We start from the raw sequence: 23,944 nt of genomic DNA on the forward strand, positions 1-23,944 counted from the left end.
ATTGACGGTATATTTTTACAATTAGGTATATAATAATATAATTAATATTAATAATTAACAATAATACTTTAATAATAATAATAATAATAATAATAATAATAATAATAATAATAATAATAATAATAATAATAATAATAATAATAATAATAATACCTACATAATAATAAAAATAATAATGATATAACAATAGTATAATAATATTAGAGAGGGATTCAAAAAATATGTAACACTTTTCTTTGAACCTCCCCCCTAAAAATAATTGAATTCTTTGGAGAAATTTTATTAAAATTAAATATTATTCTATTGAAGAATATAATTAAAAAATTTTTAAATATACATACATTTTTTTAAAATTTGATTTAAATTCTATTGAAACCAAGTAATTTCCTGCGAAGAATTTTATCAAAATTTTTGTAAATAATTGAATTCTTTTGAAGAATTTTGTAAAAAATTTTTGAAAATATTTCAATTCTTTCGTGGAATTTAATTAAAATTGTATTTTATGATTGAAAAGAATTGGATTCCTCGGAAAAATTTTATTATTTTTGAAAATAATTGAATTGTTTCGAAGAATTTTATTAAAACTTTTAAAAATAATCAAATTCTTTACAGAAATCTGATTAAAATTGAATTCTTATGCAGAATTATATCAAAATTTTTGAAAATAATTGAATTCTCTCAAAGAATTTTGTAAAAACTTTTGACAATATTTCAATTTATTGGTAAAAGATAATTGAATTTCTTCGAAGAATTTTATTATTTTTCGAATTAATTGATTTCCTTCGAAGAATTCTATCAAAATTTTTGAATCTATAATTGAATTTTTGGAAAGATGTTTATTAAAATGTTTGAAAATAGTAAATATTAATTTATTAGTTAATAAGCATTGTTTTAAATTTTGAATCTTAAATTATTAAAAAATTGAATTTGATTTTTAAAAATAAAAAATATTTATAATTTGCATAAGAATAATAGTAAACAAAACATCTCGTAACAATTAGATATACAATTAATTAAATAATTAAAAAATAGAAAAATTTCAACAACTATTCAATTGAGAAAATTGAATACCTATTCAATTTAATGAATAAATCATGAAGAAAGAATAAAGAAAATAATAAAAAATAGTATTTTTAAATAATATGTGTGCAAATTTCTATTTATGGACCTTTTGCAATTTTTATAATTAAAAAAAAAAATGACACAACAATTACAAGATAACTTGGCACAATAATTCAGAGGATAAAAGACAATATCGCGGATATAAAACATTTGTATTAAAAGCGTTATTATGTTGTGTATACATGGAAAATTAATTGCCACTATATTGTTACTATTTTTTAGTATTTATTCGAAACACACATGTATATAAATATAAATATGTGTGAGAAATAAATAATAACAACTCATTATTATTTTAGTTTGCACGACAAGAAAACTCGACACTTTGATTTGCAGCCCCCGTTCAAAATATGTATAATTTCCAATCATTGTAAAACATATAACCAGATTCTTTATCAAGATTAAATCCGCCACTTAAAAGTATATAAAGTCAGAAATCTTATCAGTAAATTCATTACTTATGATTCTATCTCCATTGTACTTTTACGAAACATATAACATATACATATATAAAAGATATTTCAATAATATTTATCCTTCAAGAATTCGCACTGTAAATTTTTTTCAATTTATCCTCTTTAATGAATTTATATAATATAATATATGTTCACTTTCACAAAATCAAGGGAAAAAAAGGAAATTCAGTTTAATTTGTAATTATCGTTGAATTTTAATTATAATCGATTAATAGTCTTTTTATTTTGCAATTTTCATTCGTAAGAAGTTAAAAAGAAAAAAAATGGAATTTGTGAAATGAATTTTTAATTTCATTTTTAATTTTTAGTTAATAGTTGATTATAAAAATTTTTTAATTAATGTGGCAATTTCTATTTATGTTAATTAGGGAGGAAAAGTTTTGTAAAATTTATTTATTATTTATTATTTTCTTTATTTTGCAAACTTATTGAAATAAAAGGTTCTTTCAATAATTCATTTATTAATATGCAAATTGAAAAAATTTTTTATTTTCAATACTATTTTAATGAAATTTGAATTATTTTTCTAATATTTTTCGCAATTCTCCAAAAAATACAATTATTTTCAAAAAATTTGATAAAATTCTTTTTAGGCATTCAATTATTTTGAAAACCTTTTTTTTTATAAGAATTTAAATATTTTCAATATAATTTTAATTATAAATTTCTCGAAAAAATTAATTTACTTTCGAAAATATAATAAAATTCTTAGCAAGATTTTAATTATTTTCATAATTTATACAATTTTTCTCAGGAATTTAATTATTTTTTAATTTTATTTAAAATTGTATTTCATTTTAATAAAATTCTTAGCAGAAATTCAATTTCTTTGTAAAATTTTGATAAAATTCTTTATGAAAATTAAATTATTTTTATAATTAATAAAATTCTTCGGAGGAATTTATTCATTTTAAATAAAATTCTTCGCAAAAATTTGATTGAAAATAATTTTGAAAAAATTCTTTATCAGAATTAAATTATTTTCTATACCTACAATTTTATTTAAATTCTTCGAAAAAATCTATTTATTTTCAAAAGTTTAAAAAAAATTCAATTACTTTCATTTAATAACATACTTCCCAGGAATTCAATTCTTTTTAATATAATACAATTTTAAATTAAATTCTTCTCAAAGATTCAATTATTTTCATTACGATTTTTACGAAATTCTTTGAAAGAATTCAATCATTTTAAAAATTTGTTATGCTACTCTTTATAACAATTTATTTACTTTCAATATAATTTTAATTAAATTCTTCAAAAAAATTTAATTATTTTCAAAATTTTTGATAAAATTGTTTATCAGAATTCAATTATTTTCAATACAATTTTAATTAAATTCATGAAAAGATTTGAATTATTTTTTAGAAAATTCGAAATTAAATTCGAAAATTTAATAAAATTCTTAGCAAGATTTTAATTATTTTCATAATTTTATAAAATGTTTTGCAGGAATTTAATTATTTTATAATTTTATTTAAAATTTTATTTAATTTTAATAAAATTCTTAGCAGAAATTCAATTACTTTGTAAAATTTTGATAAAATTCTTTATGAAAATTGAATTATTTCTATAATTAATAAAATTCTTCTGAGGAATTTATTCATTTTAATTACAATATTCTTCTCAAAAATTTTATTAAAAAAAATTTTGATAAAATTCTTTATCAGAATGAAATTATTTTCTATACAATTGTAATTGAAATTCATGGGAAAGAATTGAATTATTTTTAAACGTTTTTACATAATTCATTAAAAAATTAAATTACTTTCAAAAAATTTAATAAAAGTCCTTAAAATAATTAAATTCTATAAATATTTTGAAAAATTAAAAAAAATTCTTTATAAGAAAAAAATTCCATGTAGTACTTTAAAGAAATTTAATTCTTTTCCTAAATAATAAAGTTCTTCGCAGAAATTCAATTATTTTGAAAAATTTTGGTAAAATTGTTTATAAGAATTTACATATTTTTAATACGATTTTAATAAAATTCTTACCAAGATTTCATATTTTGCATAATTTATAATTATAATAACACTTCTCGAAAGAATTCAATTATTTAAAAAAAAAAAGTTAATTATAATATTCTTCGCAGACATTCAATTATTTACAAAAATTTTAATAAAGTTCTTTTTAAGAATTTACATATTATAAATATTATTTTAATTATATTTCTCATAAGAATTAATTGACTTATTTTTCAAGATTCGAATGACATTTTTCGCAAGATTACTTGAGATTCAAAATTATAAAAGCAATAAATAAGAAATAATATTAAAAGAAAAATGTTTAATTGTAAACAATTTTTGTTTAATTAATTTTTTAATCTTTAAAGCATTAAATTAGAATTTCATTAATTTAAATATTCAAAGCATTAAAAAAGAAAAAAATTCTGATATAATTAGCAAAAAAAAAGTTTTGCGCAAAATTTTTTACTCTTTTTTTTTCTTCTTTCAATAAGTTCGATATTTATTTTCTTATATTAATTTTTATCGAAATCGATGATTTTATATTGAAAATAATTAAAATAAACAAATATCGATCGTTTAATGTGAAAATTAAAAGGGTCATACAATATTCAACTTGATTGAAAAGTGTTTTTCTGGTTGAGGGAACCAGAGGCGCGGCCTCTGGGCCGTGGCTATGAATAGCTTAATGTCGCAAAGTCTGGGTCGCACCCACCTAGTTTCTGAATACAAATTCTTCCTTTTATTTATTTTTCGCGACATTTTGACAATGGGCGAAAAAAAATATTTTCCTTCCGCAATCCGGGTCAATAGTTGTTCTTTTGATATGGGGAACTAAATGGAGAGAAAAAAAACCCCGCTCTAATTTCATTTTCTTTCTTCCTTTTTTCCCTTTTTGTCAAATATAAAAATAAACGTCAAAAAAAGGAGAGAAAAAGTAGAAAAAAAAAAATTAAAAAGCTTTTCGCACAGCTGCTCAATATAAATTCACGCAGTTAAAACAAAGAATAAAAATCACCATTTGTTAGACTTTTTTTTTTTATTTTATTTTGAAGTGAAATTTTTATTCTTCACTTCTCGCTTTTGGAAAAATTCCAAAAATATTATTCGTCTGCTTTTAAATTCAGAAATATTAAATTAAATTTAAAATGTTAAATATTTAAAAATTTTAAATTAAAAAAAAAATAAAATAATGAAAGCAAATTGTTTAAATTATTTAAATTCATTGTTTTCATTATTTTCATCTTTTTAATTTAAAATAAATTTTAAATATTTAACGATTTTTACTCTGGAAGAAAATTTATTTGAATCGAGAAACCGATTAATTGTCTATTATCAAATAAATATTTACTTGAATTAAATAATTTTTATATAAATCAAAGAACATTTTATTAGAATCAGAAATTTCAGTTTTTGAAACAAATACCATTTAATTGACTTAAATAAAAATTATTTCATTCAAGAAAAATATTTATTTCATAATAGGCAAAATCTTTTTTTGAGTTAAGATTTTAAAATGTTTTTAATTAACAGTTCTATTTTTATTTTTATTTTTTGTTATTATTTACATATATTTATTTATTATTATTTATTCTTTTTTTATATTTTACTTTAAAAATTTCAATTTTTAAAGTAAAATATAAAAAAAAGAATAAATAATAATAAATAAAAGTAGACTAAAATTTTGTTAAGTTTTTAAATGAATTATTTAATTTTATTATTTTAAAAGATGAAATGAATTAAAAAATACAAATTAGCTTTTTTATTTTTCATTTTATTTTTTATTTTATGTTCTTATTTTTTATATTTTTTTCATATTTTGTTTTTTAATATTTTAATTTTTTTAAAATTAAAATTGTTTATAAAGCTTTCAAATATTTTAATTTTTTTTTTAAATTAAAATTGTTTATTAAGCTTCTAAATAAATTATGATAATTGAAAATATTTTGAATCGTGAAAAAGGGAAAGAATATTATGTAATGGGTTTTTTTTCTCTTCTCGTTCTTTTTTTCTGCCAAAAGGTAACCGACGTGTTTGAAACACTCTTGTGTAGAATTTTATTGAATGATCTATGTCTAGAATCTTTTGTGAGGTCGAATGTGCTCGTTTGCCTGACGAGCTCCATTCATCCGGCTAAGTTGAAATTAACCTCGTGCATGTAGCCAATGTACCGTTTCGTAATTGCCTTTTTTATTTTACCTAAATTCTTTGTATCAACTTCTATTCAACATATTATTCATAATTTTTTTTTGTACTCCAGCGTGCATTATTTGTATATAAATTTAATCCTAATAATTAGTACACTCATTTTTTTCAACTCACTTTATTCGCATTATATAATTCGTTAAATTTCTTTCTTTGTATTATTTTTTCTTTATTCTAAATTAATTTCTGTATTTTCTATCTCAAAAATTTATTTTTTAATATTTTAAATTGTTCTCTAATTTTTACAACTATAATTTTACTCGTAATTTTATAAAAAATAAAAATAGATAATAATTTCGAGGAATATTTATTTTTATTTAATTTTGTTTTATATAATTAAAAAAAAATGGTATTTGAAATTTTTCGTTAGCGAAACTAAAGACCACATTGCTTGTGTGTGTGTTATGCAAGGGAAGAATCTTATGATCTTAAAGAATTCGTTAAAGTCATAAGCGTGACCACTTTCCCACGTATTTTCATAACTGGCACGTTTCACGTTTGCTATATGGCTTGTCTATTTTGACGGAAGTAGTTCACATTCTGCGCTAAAGCATTTCTGACATTATTTTGTCCTCTCGTTAATTGTTGATAATTAAAATACATCGTCTTTTTCCAAAGACAACAGTCGTGCTTTACTCTCAAGTCAAATGTTTATTTTTTTAAGTTTCTCTAGTCGAATACATTAATTTTTAGGCGTGAATATTCCTGATTTTGTGATAGAAATACATTTCCTGTGAGATTATGTTTGTGCTTCATTTTATTTAAAATAATTTAAAATTAACTATAATAATTCTTTCATTCATTCACTTTTTCTGTCCCTCACACTCTGAAGTTGTGTTTTGTGTATATTTTTGTTTTTTGTTATGTTTAGATTTGTATATTATATTATTATAATTATTTTTATTTTATAATTAATTTAAAATTGTAATGACAAATAGAAATAATCAGAATTTTTTTCATTTCTTTTCATTAAAAGACTAAAATTTTGTTAAATATTATGTTTTGTCAAATTTAAATTATGCAGATTTTTGTTCTTTACTTCTAAACAAAATTAGAAAATTGTTAAACAACTGTGAATAAGAAATAGAAAATTTATTTATTTTGCATTATTTTTGTTTATGAATCACGATTTTTTAAACAAAATTATTATTTTGTTTTAGAAAAAGAAGAAAAATTTTTGCACAATTCATATTTTTAATTTTATTTTTGGAACAGGATTTTTCACATGATTTAAGACATTCAAAAATTTCAAATTTAAATCTTTTTTAAATTAAACAACTTATAAAATATTTGTTATAAAACATGAAGATATCGATTGCTCCGAGTCGAAGACTCGGAGTGATCGATTTCTTCATGTTTTCTAATAATTAAAGATGACCGAGAGATAAAATCATTATTTTTTATTATAAGAATTTTATTTTACTGTAACTTCATCAAAATTATTTTCATTATTTTAATTCAATTATTATTTTCTAGAATTTTAAATTATTTTTTGTGAAAATTGAATTCCTTAAAAAAATTTTATTATTTATGAAAATAATTGAATTCCTGTAAAATTTTTGTTATTTATGAAAATAATTAAATGTTTGCATACAATTTTATTAAAATTTTTTTTAAATAATTGAATTCGTTTTGGGAAATTTTATTAAAATCTTAGATATTGAAAATCATTGAAATTAGAAGAATTTTTGAAAATAATTGAAATTATGACAAGAATTTTTTTGAAATTTATGAAAATAATTGAACTTTGGAGAAGAATTTTGTTATTTATAAAGATAATTGGAATTTTTAAGAGAATTTTTTTCAAATTTTGAACATAGTTGAATTTTATAAAAAGAATTTTTTTTTTAAATAATTGAATTACTGCAATTATTTGTAATTTCTCCCAAAATTGAATTTTTTGTAGTGTTTTCAACAAAAATTTAAATCTATATTTAAATCTATATTAATAATCGTTGTATTCCGGTAATCTGTTCGCATTATGAAATTAGTTGTTGTTTGCTTTTTTGTTTCCTAACTTTTTAAATAATTTTTTATTTTAAATGTTTAAAATGTAAAAATTAATGTACTGAAAATCATTGAATTCTTGTAAAGTATTTATAAAAAAATTTGAAAATAATTGAATTTTATGTAGAATTCAATTATTTTCAATAATTGTGATAAAATTCTTTAGTCAATTTATAAATAATGAAAATCTTCGTAAAAAAAATTCAATTATTTTTATATAAATAATAAAATTTTTATCAGGATTTCACTTTATTTTCAATACAATTTTAATTTATTTCTTCGAAAATTTCAATTATTTTTAAAAATCTTGTATAAAAATTCTCTGAGAAAATTCAATTATTTAAAAAAAATAATTGAATTTTTCACAGGAGTTCAATTATTCAACAAACTTTTAATAAAATCCAATTTAAGAATTCAATTATTTTTAAAAATAATGAAATTTTCGCAGGGATTCAATTATTTTAAAAAGTTTTAATAAAATTCTATTGAAGAATTCGATTATTTTCAGAAATTATTAAATTGTTGATGTACTGAAAATCATTGAATTCTTGTAAAGTATTTGTATTGTATTGTATTGGAAATAATTTAATTTTTGTCAAGATTTTTATTAAGATTTTTTAAAATAATTGAATTGTTATGAAAAATTTATTTCAATTTTCTTGGAAATAATGGAGTTTTTTTTAAGTAAATTTCTACTGAAAATTTTCAAAGTAATTGAATTTTATAAAGATTTTCTTTTAAGTTTTTAAAAAAAAATCGTGTTTATTATGAATTGTAATTAATAAATTTCCTATTAAATTGTATTAAAATTATTGATAGAAAATTAAATTCTTTTAAACAATTTTCTTAGAGTTTTTGTACCTGAATAAATACATTTTTAAAAAAAATTTCATTAAATTTCGTAAAAATAATGTAATTTTTTTAAATAATTTTAATTGTAAATTTTGAAGATAATTGAAATTTACAAAGAATGTTATTTAAAACTTTTGAGAACAATAATTGAATTGTTCAGAAAAATTTTATTACAATTTTTAAAAATAATTGAACCTGTTAGAGAAATTTTATAAAAATTATTTTGAATATAATTGAATTTTTGCCTAGAAATTTTATTAAAATTGTATTGAAAATAATTTAATTTCTTAGAAGAATTTTATTATTTACAAAAATGATTTAATTCTTGTCAAGAAATTTACAATTTATAAAAATACCTAATTGAATTGTTTCGAAGAATTTTTTTCAGAATTGTTGAAAATAATTGAATTTTTATTAAAACTCTTGAAAATAATTGAATTATTTCGAAGAATTTTTTTCAGAATTGTTGAAAATAATTGAATTTTTATTAAAACTCTTGAAAATAATTGAATTATTTCGAAGAATTTTTTTCAGAATTGTTGAAAATAATTGAATTTTTATTAAAACTCTTGAAAATTATTGAATTTAAATAATATTTTAAAAAATAATTGTATTCTTTCGAGAAATTTTATTGAAAATAGTTGAATTTCTTTTAAGAATTTGATTATTTATGTTAATATTGTAATTCTTGCGAAGAATATTCTTATTTATGATAGTAATTTGAATTCTTGCGGAGGATTTTACAAATTCATAAAAATAATTGAATAATTTCGAAGAATTTTATCTGAATTCTGAAAATAATTCAATTTTTTGAAGGAATTTTATTAAAAATTTTGATAATAATGACTTTTCTAGAAGAATTTCATCAAAATTGTCGAAAATAATTGAATTAATATCAGTATTCTTGAAAATAATCGAATTTAATTAATATTTTTAAAAATAATTGTATTCTTTAGAGAAATTCTATTAAAATTGTATTGAAAATAATTGAATTGCTCTAAAAAATATTATTATTTATGAGAATAATGAAACTCTTGCGAAAATTTTTTTTAAAAGCTTTGAATAATAATAATAATTCCGCGCTTGTATTATTTGTTGGTTTTAAATAATTTACTTTAAACAGTTTTAAATAATTTATTTTATCTTAAAAAATTTATTTCGTATCATTTTAATTAAAGTATTGAAAAAAATTTGTTTCAATTTATGTTACAGAAGAGACTATGAATTCATCAGCGGGAGACACCGTCATCGCGACGAACACGAGTTCAGAAACGACTGGGGATCCATTGACCTTGACGGATGACAATCGTCGCAATCAAGAACGGACCGAATCGAAATCCGTGACGAGAAAAAGACGACAAATTGATCCACCATCGTCAAAAATGGAGATTCCCAGGAAAACGCCTCGACACGAAGATTTATCCGCAAATAGTCGACGGATTCACTTTAACGATGCTGACGAGATTCAACGACGATCGTTAAAGAGACCACTATCAGCGTCCATCAATTCACTCTGCAAAGAATTGAAAAATAAAATTATTAAAAATCGTAAAGAAAAACAGGAAAATAATGATTCTGCAACACACGATAATGACAATGAAACAGAAAACGAAAATTGCGATGAATTATTAAATTCGAATACCGAGAATTCCAAAAATGATCATTTTGAAAAGGAGCCGTTGCCAAATAGCGGAAGTGATGTGACTCCAGCAGTGTCATCGGATGGGATTCTTGGCGAAGATGAGACAAACAAAAAGGAAGATGTGGCTTTAAATTTATCGAAAGATAAGGCGGTTTCTGGTCTTCATAGAAAGCCGCCGGATGCAGGATCAAAATTGTGTTGTAAACGAAAGACGGAGAAAGTGGATGATGTGACGAGACTGAGGAAGACGATACAGTGGTTGGAGGAAGGTGCACGAAGGATGAGGGAAGATTTAGCCGCGGTCAGATCGGAGCTTCATGAAGAACGAAAAGCCGCAAAACTTGTGAGACGTGACCTGGAAACTGCGATAAGAGACGCTCGAGTCACGGAAGCTGCGAAAAATCAACAGATCATATCCGATCTTAAAGTCAGGTAAATAGTAAACATTTTTTTTTTAAACAAAATTGGTCCTTAATAAAGTGTTTGAAAAATGAGGAAAATATTAAGAAAATATGTCACAGGGTTGCCACAGGTCAGGAAATTCAGGGAAACTAAAATTGGTCAGGGAAATCAGGAAAAAGTCAGGGATTTTTATTAAAATTACTGGAAAAAATTTAGTTTTTAGAATTCATAAGAAAATTCTGAATTTTGGTGTCTTTTTAGTTTGCCTCATAAACTATGAAATTGACACAAATTCTAATACAAAACCTTCAAAATTTTTGTCTACTTCTAACAAGAATCGATTTTTTAATATTATTTAATTATTTCAAAAGTTTTAATGCAAAATTATCTTCTGATAAATAACAAAATTCTTCACAGAAATTCAATTATTTTTAGGAATTTTAATAAAAATTCTTTGCAAAATTTAATTATCTTCATAAATAACAATATTCATCCCAAAAATTCAATTATTTTCAAAAATTTTAACGAATATTTTGTCATGAATTCAATTATCTTTGTAAATACTAAAATTTTTCGCCAAAAATTAAATTATTTTCAAAAACTTTTAATAAAATTTTTTGCAAAATTTCAATTATTTTCAAAAGTTTTTCGCAATTCAATGATTTTAAATAGCTATTTACTATTTTCATAAAATTTAATTATTGAAAAAACTTTTTGATACAATTCTACGTAAATATTCAATTATTTTCGAAAATAATATAATTTTATTTCGGCATTCAATTATTTTCATCGCAGAATTTCAAATATTTTTAATACAATTTAAAATAAATTCCTCGAAAAAAGTCAATTATTCTTAAAAATTTTATTAAAACTTGGCGAAAGAATTCAATTTTAAGGAACATTAAATTAATCAATGAAATCATAAAATTCGTTGCAATAATTAAATTATTTATGAATAATTATTAATAATAATAATAATAATTATAATTATGAATTATGATAATTCATTATTATAATTTATGAATAACATTTAATTCGTCGCAGAAAATCAATTATTTTCAATCATTTTTAAGTAATTTTACAAAAGAATTTAATTATTGTGATAAACAACAAAATTCTTCTTGTCAAATCAATTATTTTAAGGAATTTTAATAAAATTCTTTTCCAAAATTCAAGTATTTTCATAAATATCAAACTTCATCACAAGAATTCAATTATTTTTAAAATAATAAAATTCTTGGAAGAAATTCAATTATATTTAAAAATTTAACGAATATCTCGTCATGAATTCAATCATATTTATAAATAGCAAAATTTTTCGACAAAAATTCACTTATTTTCAAAAATTTGAATAAAATTCTTTACAAAATTTCAATTATTTTCAAAAGTTTTTCGCAATTCAATGATTTTCAATATTTATTATTTTCATGAAATTTATCAAATAATTTAATTACTGAAAAAATTTTTTGATACAATTCTACGAAAACATTCAATTATTTTCATAAATAATAAAATTTTCATTTAGAAATTCAATTATTTTCATCGCAGAATTTCAAATATTTTTAATACGATTTTAAATAAATTCCTCGAAAAATGCAATTATTCTTAAAAATTTTATTAAAATTTGACTAAAGAATTCAATTTTAAGAAACATTAAATTATTCATTAAAATAATAAAATTCGTTGCAATAATTCAATTATTTTCATAAATAGCTTTATTAATTCAAGGCAGAAAATAAATTATTTTTAAAAATTTTTACGTTATTTTGCAAAAGAATTCAATTATCTTGATAAATAACAAAATTCTTTCCATAAAAATTTAAGATATTTTAATAAAATTCTTTTCTGAAATTCAATTATTTTGATAAATATGAAAATTCATCACAAGAATTCAATTCTTTTGAAAAGTAATAAAATACTTTGCAGAAATTAGATTATTTTTAAAAATTTTAACGAATATCTCGTCACGAATTCAATTATATTTATAAATATATAACGAAATTCATCTCAAGAATTAAATTATTGTCAACAATTTTAATAAAATTCTTGGCAAAATTTTAATTTTTTAACCAAAATGTAATAAAATTCTTCGCATGAATTCAATGATATTAATAAATTATTATTTAAATTCTTCTCAAGAATTCAATTATTTTCAAAAATATTTAATAAAATTCTTCAAAAAATTTTCAATTATTTTCAAAAATTGTTATAAAATTCTTTAATATAATAAATTTTAATAAAATTTTAATTAAATATCTTAAAAGAAATTAATTATTTTCAAAAGTTCTTAATAAAATTCTTCTTAAAAATTAAATTTTAAAAAACATTCAATTTTTCAATAGGTAAATTGTTTATTTTTGATTTTTTGTAGTCAAATATTTCAATTCTCGTAGAATTTTCTAATTAAAATCTAATCAATTGCAATTGAGCCACCTTTTATTTAATTTTTATTCTGTAAAACAAAGTTAAAATTTTTAATTGGTTTTAAATTTAATTCATTAAAATCTTAAATTAAAAAATTAAATTAAATCCGTTGGAACTTTATATTTATCGAAATTTCTATCAGTCTAAAGATTAATCAATTCAAGTGCCAAATTATCCAAATTTTAAACTATTTAAGCTCTATTTATTTATTAAAAATTCAATAATTTAAATACAAATTAGTTAATTTTCTTTACGTCACCTTTTTGCTAACTAATTTCGCGAAAAAAAATTCTCGTTTTCATCTATTTTAAAGAAAAAAGATACTACTGTGATCCCTGAAATAATAAGTTATAGAAACAAATAATTATTGAAATTTAAGTTCAGTTATTAAATTTAATTTATGTTTCATTATTTTTGTTCTTCTAATTTGTTTTTCTAATCGTTATTTAATCAGTAGATTGAATTACCTAGTAAATGTAAAATGATTTTAGTATAAATGTAAAATTTTATAGTCGAGAGTAATTTTCTTTTTTTTTTTTGGAAATACTATTTATTTTAGTTCATAAAAAATTACTCAGTTGAATAATTTGCAGTGATTTAATTACATTGACTTAATGAGAAAAGTAATTTACAATTGCCATTTTGTTTCGAAGTTTAATCGTTCTCGTTCTAGTTATGCAATAGTGTCAATCGTGTGTTTTGTACGAGCAATGTTGTTCTCCTTTTTTTTCCAGGCTCTCTCAATCTCCCTCTCGTTCAGTGACAGAGGCCACTCTTGTTTCCTCGAAGGTGGAGTTTCTAAAAGACGAGAATCATCGTCGTGAACTCTCAGCATTAAAGAAACGATTAGTCGAGGCCGAAACGACAATAAAAAAATTGAAAACAAATTCATTGACAACTGGCGTTTCAATGAAACGAAGAAAAATTGATTCAAATTCATCGATTGACCTTCATAAATTAGAAATTGAAGTTCAAAGTTTACGGGCCGCCAATAAGAAGCTCGAGGAAAAATTACAAGTAAGTTTTATTTTTAATTTTTTGAAAAATTTTTTTTATTTATATTTTTGGTATTTTTTATTCTATTTTATTTATTGATTATTTATTTATTTGGAAAAGTTGAAGGATTTATGAAAAATAGAAAAGGATCAAAAATAGTGAAAGAAAAGTAAAAATAAATAGTACAACAAAAATAGAAAAAAAATTAATTTCGTTTCGAGGCAAATTTCTACTCCACTTGCGACATATAAAGTGTTGATAATTTATTTTTCACAATAATTGATCTGAGAGATAGAATTTATTATTTCTTTTTTTTTAAATTATTTTTATCTCTTACTATACACTTTCATCGTGCAATAAATATAAGTCAAAGTGGTAAATGTAAATAATAGTGTTTAGAGATCAATGCAGAGGTCAATAATGTTTTCAATGACAATATCTTTTAGTTACTGCAAATTAAATATTCAAAGAAAAGAAAACTAAATTTTAGTAGTGTTTTCAATTTCCTAAAGGTCAGTGACATAAAAATAAGATCACAGTGTTTTTTAATTTTTTGCGCAGGTAAATAAAATTTCTTAGGTTTTCTTTTTTATTTGAAGATTTTGTCCAACAAAAAAAAAATTTCAGAATAATATTTACGAAATTATTAATAATAAAAAAGAATTTATTATAATAATTATTATTACAATATAATAATAGTAATTATTACAATAGTAATTATTAATAATAATTATTGTTAAGCTATAACTTCGTAATAATTATTATTAATTTTAATTTGTTAACACTAGTTAATTTATTTTTTTTATTTTTAATTAATTCTATATTAAATCGATTATTATATTTTGTAGGGGAACATAGTCTAGGTCGGCCACCTTTTTGACTTTTGTTTATAACTTTTTTTTAAAAATGAATTTGGACAATTGAAGTATATGGTTGGAAAGTCCTGTTTAATAGGAACATTTTTTCTGTACAAAGTAAATTGACAGGTTTAAAAATGAAAAAGTTATAAAGATTTAAAAAAAAAAAAATTTGTAGTCCAGGTTGGCCATTACAGTCAAGGTCGGCCATGTTTAAAATTCAAAGGGCATTAATCGTTAAAAAATAAAATAACATGTTTGGAGTTACGGAAAATTGATTCTTTATTGTTTACAGTTTGTAACTTAATGAAATAACAAAATAATAACAATAAACAATATAAAAAAATAAATATAAATAAAAAAAAGTTTTGCACTAAAATATTAATAAAATTAAATAAAAATATTAATAAGATGATCAATTATATTATGAGTTATACAGAATTGCAGTTTTTGCAAATGAAGTAGCTCGTCCTCAACTTTGCGCATTTTAAACACATAGTGGCCGACCTTGACAGTAAGTAACATTACCGAATTGTTGTAACCATAAAGAAATACGTTTCGGGATTCGATTTTTTACTTTGTTTTCCTTTCAACCATGAGTCCCACAAATTTTCTGCATACTTGCCTTGACGATTCAATTTGTTTTTTATCTTTTATTAATGGTTTTTCACATTATGCACAAAACTTTTTTTGAGCTTTTTTTGTACCGACGTCACAGAAAACACAATTTTCGATTTTCCGAAAATGTAATTGAACAAAAAGTTAGGTTTCACTAAGACAAGCTTCGACAAAAATGCGCGTAGGTGGCGCTAGTGAACTTGACAAAAAAACGCGAGTGGCCTACCTAGACAGTAGGCCAACCTTGACTACATTCCCCTATATAAATGATTAAAAATATTTTATTTTTATAATATATATTTATTTGTAAACAATAAAAAAATGTTAAGCATTATTGAATACAGAAAAAGAACAATAATTATTCTGCTTAAATATATTTTTTAATGATCAATAATTATTATTTTTTGTAGATAAAAAGTCATTGTTATTAATTATTGTTAAATAATTATTATAATTTTATTCACAATAAAATTATAAAATTATATTTAATAAAAAAGCATAGTAGAATAATTATAATAGTAATTAATAATAAAATTTTTCAAAGTTATAGTAAATGTTTTTTAGTGGATGGTAACTTCTATAAACTAGTTTTCATCTAGTTTAAATAATATTTTTTTTGTTGATTTCAAATCATAATTATCAATGAAAAATAATTATAAAATAATTATAATAAATATAATGTTAAAAAAAAATAATAATATAATGTTAAATAAATCATTTTTAATAATTAATTTAAAAAATAATAAATATATAAAGTTAAAAAAATTGAAATAGAGAAGAGTAATTTGAAATGTTGAGTCTTCGAATTTAAATAATAGATATATATACACAGTACTTAGAAACAAAAAAAAATATATCTATTATTCGGTATAGTTAAAAAGAATTTTAATCAGAAAGGAAATCTAGAAAACAGGAAATAGTTTATCGATTTTTGTCAATCACATTTATATAAATGACTTCTCGTTCTCTGTCCGTAATAAATTTCCCCCGAAAAAAAAGAAAAGAAAAAAAAAAAGAAATACCAGATAATCAAGTGTGGTCTCTATTTCTTCGGCGTTTTTTCAAACACTTTTTTATCTTCCCTTGTATCTTTCAATTCGGTGTGAGATTTAGTGATATTTCCTTTCCTCAAAATTAGTATGTATTATCGAGAAATTAAAGGAAATTTATTGAGATCATTATTCACGGGGAATATAGTCGAATGAAGTAGTAAACGAGCGGGAAAATATATATGTATTGAACAAACATAAATAGTGCTTCTATTAATAAGATCTTTAATATATGATGTTAATTTAATTTTTTTTAGTTTTTATCGACTAGTTTTTTTGGAGTTTTTTTCTAGTTTTTATCCAGTTTCTATCTAGTTTGAGTAATATTTTGTACTAGTTTGAGTAATTTAGTTAATTTCAGTTTGTATAAAATTCTTTTTTTTATTTGAAATTATAATTTTTTAGTTAGGGTAGTTTTTGTTTAATTTTATATATTTTTTTGCTTGCTAATAATTTCGATCACCTAGTTTATATCTAGTTTATAAATAACAAGTTTTTTAATTGCTGATATAGTTTCTATTTAGTCTGTTAAAAATTGTTTGTCTAATTTTCATTCAGTTAAAATAATAGTATCTGAAGCTGATTGTAGTTTCCATCAAACAGTTTGTATCTAGTTTCTGTCTAGTTTAAAAAAAAGTATTTTTAGTTAATAGTAGTTTCTCTCCCTGGTTTTAAGTAATATTTTTTTTTATTTTACAGTAGTTTCTTAAAACCAGTTTTTATCTAGTTAAAAACAAAAGGGTCTGTTAGTAGATAGGAGTTTCTATAAATTAGTTTATAACTAGTTTAGATAATATAAAATAGTTTGTAACTAATTTTAAATAGTAGTTTTCGAATTGATGGTATCAACAATTTTGTCTTTAATTTTTCTCTAGTTTAAAACAATAGGTTTTCTAGTTGATGGTAGTTTTTATTAACTAGTTTTAATCTAGTTTCTATCAAGTTTCTCTCTAGTTTCTATCTAGTTTCTATCTAGTATAAATAATAATTTTCTAAGGGACCATTCAAGTATTACTAAAGCATTTAAGGGGGAGGGGGGTCTAGCTATTGCTTATTTCCATTAGAAAAAATGGCGCTAATGCATTTAAAAAATATTACATGGGGGAGGGGGGGGGGGTCTAAAAACCTGAAAAATATGCTTACGTAATACTTGAATGGCCCCTAAGATTGTAATAGTGTCGAATAGTTTCCAACAAGTTTTAAATGGTATAGATTATTTTAAATATTTTCTCTCTAGTTTCTGTCTAGTTTAAATAATAGTTTTGTTTATTTTACGGTAGTTTCTAGTTTACGTCTAGTTTAAGTAATTTTTATAATTAATGTTAGTTTGTATCAAATAGTTTCTAATTTTAAAAACAATTTTTTTATTTGACAGTAATCTTGTTTAAATTATATTATTTTAGTTAATTGCAGTTCATAGGGTAAACGTACCAATTGTCGAGGATGGTTCCTGTTGTCGAGTAAACAAACTTTGAATTTTATTTAAACAGTGTAGCACATTGTAAATCAAAAAAAGTAATAAATATTAATTTTTTTATGCGTTATAAATGTGAAAAAAATATATTAATATTATATAAACAAACAAATGAGACATTTTAGACAATATTTTTTGGTTATTACCATGGTAACATCGACAAATGGAACACCCTCGGCAATTGGTACACTTACCCTATTAAATGTTTAAAAAAGCAGTTTTTCTATTCAATGATAGTTAATGACAGTTTATATCAAATAGCTTCTAGCTAGTTTTAAATAGTTTTTTTTTTTATTTTAAGGTACTTTTTATCTAATTTCTATCTAGTTTAAAATTTTTTTAGTTAATTAATTAATTACTGAATTAAAAATAATGCAGGTAGAATGAAACTGAAAAAAATGTATCCGGAAAAATAGTAAAAATCCTGCGATTTTAACATTAACATTTTAAATTCCGATATTATAGCGTAATAAGTAAAAACGTGGCTTTTTCACGTGTTTCATTATTTATTTAGAACGCTTTGATTTATTTTGAATTTTTTTATTTTGGATTTTTTTGTACTTTGGACTTGTTTCTTGGATTTTTCGATTCAGATTTTTTAGATTGGATTTTTTGTCCTATAATCTGAAAAAAATTATTTAAACTAGATCGAAAACTAGATAAAAACTACTAGATAACAAACAACAATGAGTGGAACTAGATAGAAACTGGATAGAAACTAGAGAAGACAAGGTGATTAATTAAATTAAATAATTACAGTTCCTCTATGCTTTTAAGTTACAGTAAGTAATATAACGAAAAAAAGGTAAAAACCTCGTTTTAGTTATGATAGTTGCTGTCAAATCTAATTAAAATCCAAAAGAAAAAAATCCCTACGTTAATTGAAATAAAAATTTATTTTACGTTTTCTAAATTTATACATGTGTCGGTAACGGACGCCTTTGGTGTGATTATTATTTGTCGGCGAGAGTAGAGCTGAAAGACCACACGCAGGCGTGGTTTTGACCACACACAAAATACACAAAACACACACAAGAATACATCTAGTTTTATTTCTTTTATGACAAAACTGGTAAACGAGCGCTATTATCTAGGCATTTCTTTTGCGACTTCCTCTATTTGGTCATTTCGATATTTTCACATCGGGATATATACGCATTGATGAAGCGACTTCTTCATTGGAAATGTACTTTTTTTTCTTCTTAAAAACTTATGAAACTATACTCGTCCAATCATACCGCCGACTTTCTTATTCTTTCCGCGAGCACTCGCATTCATGAATGTTGGTAACGGTTTACGGTTGTCGCATAACGTTGACGGTTATGTTATAAATCCTTTTTACACCGTGGCATTATGTGCGGCGAATTGCTATTTTTTTTAGCAAGACGCTTCACTAATTTCGAGTTTATGTACTTTCGTACTCGAATTTCAGGTAAAAAAGGGGAACAAAAATGCTAATTTTTATAATTTATTAAACATAAAACTTGACACTCTTTTAATTATTATAATACTAAACGTATGTATAGTAATTAAGGGGGTGTCAAAGTCGGATGCGATTATTAAGCTGAGCTACAATGATCGGTTTATTCGGTTCCACTCTGACTTGCCCTTAAGGGCATTTGAACCATTATTACGTCATAGTTTTAGAACATTATGCTTTCCACTAACTGTGACGTCATAATGGTTCAAATGCCCGGTTTTAGGATGTGTTTTTTAAATTTAAATTTTAACGAGGGTCATTAAATTGAGATGTTCAATATAATACTGTCGATGTCCTATAGTTATCGTTCACTTATAACAGAATGTGACAATTGAATCAAGTGATCGCTGCAGTCGTCACATTGTAATTCGCAAATTAGTTTTCTAGTATAAAATAATGAATCGAGTTGGGGTTTTGTGAAGAAGAGTCTAAAATTAAAATATACGATCAGGGAAGTCAAGGAAAAGTCAAAGAAAGTAGAATTGGTGAGAGAAATCAAGGAAAGGATCATGACAATTTTTTTTAACAATTTTTGGAAGCGATTATCAAATTTGGGTTTTTGTCATCAATTTGGAGCGTTCTTGTTACCTAAGAAGCTTTTTAGGCTTCTTAGGTACCATTCTTCGGAGTGCGTTTAACAAGTCTTTAAAAGTTATTGTGTAATGAACAGAAAACAGTGTTAATAGTGAATGTATGTCACTATTGTTAAAAATTTTTTTCGCAGCGATAGAAGAAAATTTATTTTAACAATTAACATATTTACGTCTGATACTTAGTGATATACAGGAAAAAGTTGAAAATTGTGTAAAATTTTTCAAGGCCGTTGATCTGTTAGAAATTATTATGTTGTATATAGTCGGGCTTTTGAATGTTTATATATACAATATAAGTGTATATACATATTATATCAGAGAGACTGATCGACTGGAATGCATTTTCAGACACTGTTTGATATAGAGAATAGGCTATATATATGTATATACTCTCTTATGATCCTTCGCATTCCAAAAGTGTCGGATAAGATAATAATTATTCACATTCACTAATATGTAACATGCAAATGGTGTTTGATTCCGCAACAGGTTTTCAGCATTACTATCTTGTTGGTGACGATAATAAATTAACTCGATTATACGTTCCATTGTTGTGACCCTGGTACCGTGTACTAGGGCATGGGAAAATCAACTATTGAAAGAAACAATTCTGTCTTGCACTAATTACTATGTTTCCTGTTTTCATTAATCGCAATTCAGACAAATTAGGGTTATTTATATATATATACCACAAGGAAAAGGAATCTTTACCTCAAACTTCTGAAAATTTTCACTATTTTAGCCAAATGCTAAAATATTAAATTGCTGCATAACAAAGAATGTTTGATTCAAATATATTGTTTTCTCAGTGAATATTTATTTGATAATATAGACAAAAAATCGGTTATTTGAATCAAATAATTTTCTTTTGTACTCGCGTTTTTTGACTCAACGATATATTAGAATTCAATAAAAAGAAAATCAACTAATCTTCTATATCAATAATCGTTGTCTTCCGGTAATCTGTTCGCAGTTTGAAGTTAGTTGTTGCATGCTTTTTTATTTCTTTATTTATTTAATATATTTTTCTTTTTAAATATTTTCTTTATTTTAAAATTAATGTATTGAAAATCAGCGAATTGTTGCAAAGAATTTTATCAAAAAATTTGATAATAATAGAATTTCTTTGAAGAATTTTATTATTTAGGGAAATAATTGAATTCTCGTGGAGAATTTTGTTAAAATTCATGAAAATTCTAATTAAATTCATTTTGAAGAATTTCTTTGAATTTTCCTTTTAAATAATGGAGTTTCTTTAATAATTTTAATTAAAAATTTTTTTAAATAATACAAAAAATACAAAAATTTGGTTACAGAAGAATTTACGTGAAAGTATTTAAAAAATTTATAAACATCCTTTTTGTTCAACTATTTATTTATAAATTATTGTTTTCATTTTTTTGCAGATTGCAACAGAAGCTGAAAAATCGAGAACAGCAGAGTTGCGAGTACAACATGAAAATCACGAGGCTGAACAGGCTGGCTTGCAGAAAATTTTTCGCACGGAAACTATTAAAATGGTAAGTCAATGTTTCATTATTTATAATATATGTATTCTAAGGTCGTTTAAGAATATTCAAGCATTTCCCGTCTTTACTAATCGTGAACTAAATTTTAAGTGACTATTCTTTTTTTGCGCGCGCGAATGTCCAATTGAAAGTTAATTACATTTACTTTAACTTTTAACGAAATTACGGAAGAATCTTATTACAAAATTCGGAAATATTTCCGCAAATTAATAATTATTTTTAAAAATTGAGTGTTATTATCGATATGTTTGCTATACAATTGAAAAAAAGTTTTAATTCGTAAGTGCTTCCGTTAATGCGTAATTCAATTAACGAATAAATATTAAATATAAATAAATATAGAACATAACTTCAGGAACTAATAACTTTCAAAACTAATATATTTAGTTAATTATTTTAATAGAATTTTTACATTTTAATTTTTTTGAATAATTAAAAGTAAAAAAAAAGTAACAACTTGCTTATTTACTTAATGATAAATTTTTTATAATATTATTTTATTAACTAACAAATGTTACGCTAGCCTGTGCACATCACGCGGTATTTTATTTATTATTATTATACATAATTTTAAAAAAAAATTTATTTTCAAACAGGTATTAATTTCAATTTTACAAAATAGATACAAAATTTGAAAAATTCAATTTTTAACTATTTAATAATTAATTACTAATTATTTATAGTTTACAAAAATTTTAATAAAATTCTTCACCAGGAGTTTAATTATTTTCAATATAATTTTAATAAAATTTCTCAAAAGAATTCAATTATTTTTAAAAATTTGATAAAATACTTCGCAAAAATTCAATTATTTTGGAAAAATTTTGATAAAATTTTCAATGAAAATAGAAATATTTTTAATTTAATTTTAATTAAATTTCTTGAGAAAATTCAATTATTTTTGAAAATTTTAATAAAATTCTTAGCAGGATTTCAATTATGTTCGTATAATTTGTAAATTTTTTCGCAGGAATTTAATTAATTTAAAAGAATTTAAATAAAATTCTTCACATAAATTCAATTATTTTGAAAAATTTTGATAAAATTGTTTGTGAGAATTGAATTATTATCACATAATTAATAAAATTTCTCAAAAGAATTTAATTATTTTTTAAAAATTGATAACATTCTTAGCAAAAATTCAATTATTTGGAAAAATTTCCATTAAATTCATTATGAGAATTGAAAAATTGACAAAACAATTTTAATTAAATTTCTTTAAAAAATTCAATTATTTTCGAAAATTTTAATAAAATTTTTAGCAAAATTTCAATTATTTTCAAAATTTATAAAATTTTTTGCAGGAATTTTATTACTTTAAAGAATTCCGCAATAAAATTCTTCGCAGAAATTCAATTACTTTGAGAAATTTTGATAAAATTATCTCAAAAGAATTCAATTATTTTTAGAAAATTGATAAAATTCTTTTCAAAAATTCAATTATTTTCAAAACTTCCGATTAAATTCTTTATGAGAATTGAAATATTGTCAATAAAATTTTAATTTAATTCCTCTTGAAAAATTCAATTATTTTCGAAAATTTTAATAAAATTCTTAACAAGATTTCTATTATTTTCATACTTTATAAAATTTTTCGCTGGAATTTAATTAATTAAAAAAAATTTTAATAAAATTTTTCGCATAAATTCAATTATTTAAAACAAATGTTGATAAAATTATTTATGAGAATTGAATTAATTTTTATAAAATTCTTACGAAAAACTTTAATTTCAATATTTTGAAAAATTTTAATAACATTCATATTAGAAAAAAAAATTTTCATTGAATTTTTTGAAAAAATTAAATTCTTTTCCTAAATAATAAAATTTATTGCAGGAATTAAATTATTTTGAACAATTTTGGTAAATTTCTTTATAAGAATTCTCTTATTTTTAATACAATTTCGATAAAATTCATACTAAGATTTCAATTATTTTCATAATTAATAATATTTCTCTAAAGAATTCAATAATTGCAATTATTTTAAACTAATTTTATTAGATGTAATAAAATTTTTATAAAGAATGCAATTATTTAAGAATAGAATTTTTTAATTTAAAAATTATAACTTTCTTCGTAAAATTTCAATTATTTTTAAAAATTTGGATAAAACTCTTTATAAGAATTTAATATTTTTAATATTATGTTAATTAAATTTTTCGTAAGAATTAACTTATTTTTAAAGATTTTAATTTCCTTTTTATCAAGGAATTTAATTATTTTGAAAAAATTGAATAAATTTCTTTGTAAG

General features: G+C 21.6%; 2 protein-coding genes across 3 annotated transcripts in view; one reads left to right on the forward strand and one right to left on the reverse strand.

Moving 5' to 3' along the window:
* The window catches only part of LOC122502776, a 50,911-nt gene that overhangs the window by 22,361 nt on the left and 4,606 nt on the right, over positions 1–23,944 (reverse strand). The gene's annotated exons all lie outside the window — the stretch shown is intronic.
* The window catches only part of LOC122502775 (janus kinase and microtubule-interacting protein 2-like), a 205,919-nt gene that overhangs the window by 14,536 nt on the left and 167,439 nt on the right, over positions 1–23,944 (forward strand). For both annotated transcript variants that reach the window (XM_043612978.1, XM_043612976.1), the window contains exons 4-6: positions 9,842–10,703; positions 13,832–14,114; positions 21,571–21,684. In XM_043612978.1, coding sequence (XP_043468913.1) covers positions 9,842–10,703; positions 13,832–14,114; positions 21,571–21,684 — 1,259 coding nt within the window. The remainder of the gene's footprint in view (positions 1–9,841; positions 10,704–13,831; positions 14,115–21,570; positions 21,685–23,944) is intronic.

Source organism: Leptopilina heterotoma, unplaced genomic scaffold, assembly GCF_015476425.1.
Source record: "Leptopilina heterotoma isolate Lh14 unplaced genomic scaffold, ASM1547642v1 Lhet_237, whole genome shotgun sequence".
NCBI classification, from domain to species: Eukaryota; Metazoa; Arthropoda; class Insecta; order Hymenoptera; family Figitidae; genus Leptopilina; species Leptopilina heterotoma.